The 1,630-nt window shown below is 68.4% G+C and overlaps 1 protein-coding gene across 1 annotated transcript; it reads right to left on the bottom strand.

Annotated features, from left to right (window-relative positions):
* Positions 1 to 507: 507 nt before the first annotated feature.
* On the bottom strand, positions 508 to 1,622 carry EMIHUDRAFT_254827 (hypothetical protein; the record flags this gene model as incomplete). The annotated part of the gene is made up of 4 exons (XM_005776559.1): positions 508 to 690; positions 959 to 1,133; positions 1,384 to 1,466; positions 1,548 to 1,622. Coding segments are annotated over 4 exons (516 nt in total), but the record flags the coding sequence as incomplete, so codon positions are not given.
* Positions 1,623 to 1,630: the final 8 nt, after the last annotated feature.

Raw genomic sequence — 1,630 nt, 5'->3', positions numbered from 1 at the left:
CGGCTCATCTCGGCTCGGCTCGGGTGGACCTTGTAGATCGTGTGCCCCTTGGCCGACAGCATCGCGCCCACCTCCTCGAGCACCGCGTTGAAGTGCGTGAAGACGACGACGGAGGCCGCGCCGTTCTGCTGCGCGAGAAGCGCGTCGAGGTCGGCACTGAGCGCCGCAAGCTTGGTCAGCGCGGCCCGCTGCGGAGAGAGCGAGACGAGCGGCCCCGACTGCTGCTGCAGCCGTGCGTACGCGGCGCAGCCTTGTGGCCGCATCGCGCCGGCCGCCGGGCGCGCGAGCGTGTAGCCTGGCCCGCCCGTGACGGCGGCCTCCGACCAGACGCCCGCCAGCGCCTCACGGCGGCGGCGCAGGCCTAGCGTATCGACACGGGGGGCGCGCATCGGCGTGCAGCCGACTTTGGGCATCGCGCGAAGGCGGCTGCGATACAGTCACGCATGCAGTGGAAGCGTGTCGTCTCGAGGCCGGAGCACAGACATCTGCCCTCCGCATCATTCCGCATCATTCCGCATCTATGCGGTGTCGGCCGGTCCCCACGTCGGCTATCGTGCTGTCCGAGTAGCGGCTGGCGTCGGCCCAGGAGGGGGCGCCGTCGGCGCAGCAGTGGAGCCGGTACAGTATGCGCTCGTCGGCGGACATGGTGAGCCAAGTCGTCTCGAGGTCGGCGTCGGGCAGCGAGAGCGCCTAGTCTCGGGCAGTCTCGATGGCTCTCGATGGTTCTCGATGACTCTCGGGTGCGCTCGGGTACTCTCGGGAAGCGCCTCCTCGCCGCCGATGCGCTGCGCCTTGGTGTGGCGCACCTGCAGGGGCGAAGGGCCCTCGGCGGTGTGGCGGTTCGTGGCGGCGACGGAGGGCGCGATGGTGGAGGCGCGGGTAGAGGTGGAGGGCGCTGCAAAGCGCCCGTGAGCGGCGTGGAGTATTGGATGTGGGGGCGGCGGTGGCAGAGCCGCACCATCAGCCTCTTGAGCTTGTCGACGAAGCGGGCGCTGGCCGGGCCTCCGGTCATTGCGAGCGACGCAGACCTCGACAGCCCGAGGCCTCGCTTCCAGTGTCCGAGCATCGAAGCCTGCGTCAGCAGCTGGCTGGTCGAGTTGGAGAAGGGCGTGCCGGTGACGAGCCAGAGGTGCCTGTCCATTCAGGGAAAGACGAATGGGGGGGGCATTCGAGAGTGAGTGTAAGTCGACGTCACCCGGCGCTGCTTGCAGCTCCACGGCTAAGAACCCCCCCCCCCCCCCCCCCCGGCGGAAGGAGGCTGGGGGATGCAAAACCCTTTTCCAAAGGGGATGGGAATGGATGAACGAGGGCGTGCCCAAAGCGCCTCGGGCTGTAGCAGGCAACCTCCCGTCCTCTCGGGTAATCTCCGGGGATCTCGGGTACTCTCCACCCCTGGGGCTGTAGCAACCGGCGCCCCCCAGGGGCGTCATCTTGGTGGCAGGCAGCTTTGGCTGTGACTTGGGCTCCTAAAGGTGCGACTCGTCGAGGACCAACCGGGTGCAGTAGCGGAACATCTCCGCGGAGGGCGAGCAGTTCCGCGTCCTGACCACCACGTCGGTGAGCGGCGAAACGAGCTTCTTGCCGCCGTACGCCTGCACGACGCTCAAGCCCGGCGCGAACTTCTTGATCT

This window comes from Emiliania huxleyi (assembly GCF_000372725.1).
Source record: "Emiliania huxleyi CCMP1516 unplaced genomic scaffold EMIHUscaffold_2770, whole genome shotgun sequence".
Classification (NCBI taxonomy): Eukaryota; Haptophyta; order Isochrysidales; family Noelaerhabdaceae; genus Emiliania; species Emiliania huxleyi.
This window is presented reverse-complemented; position numbering and strand designations above follow the sequence as displayed.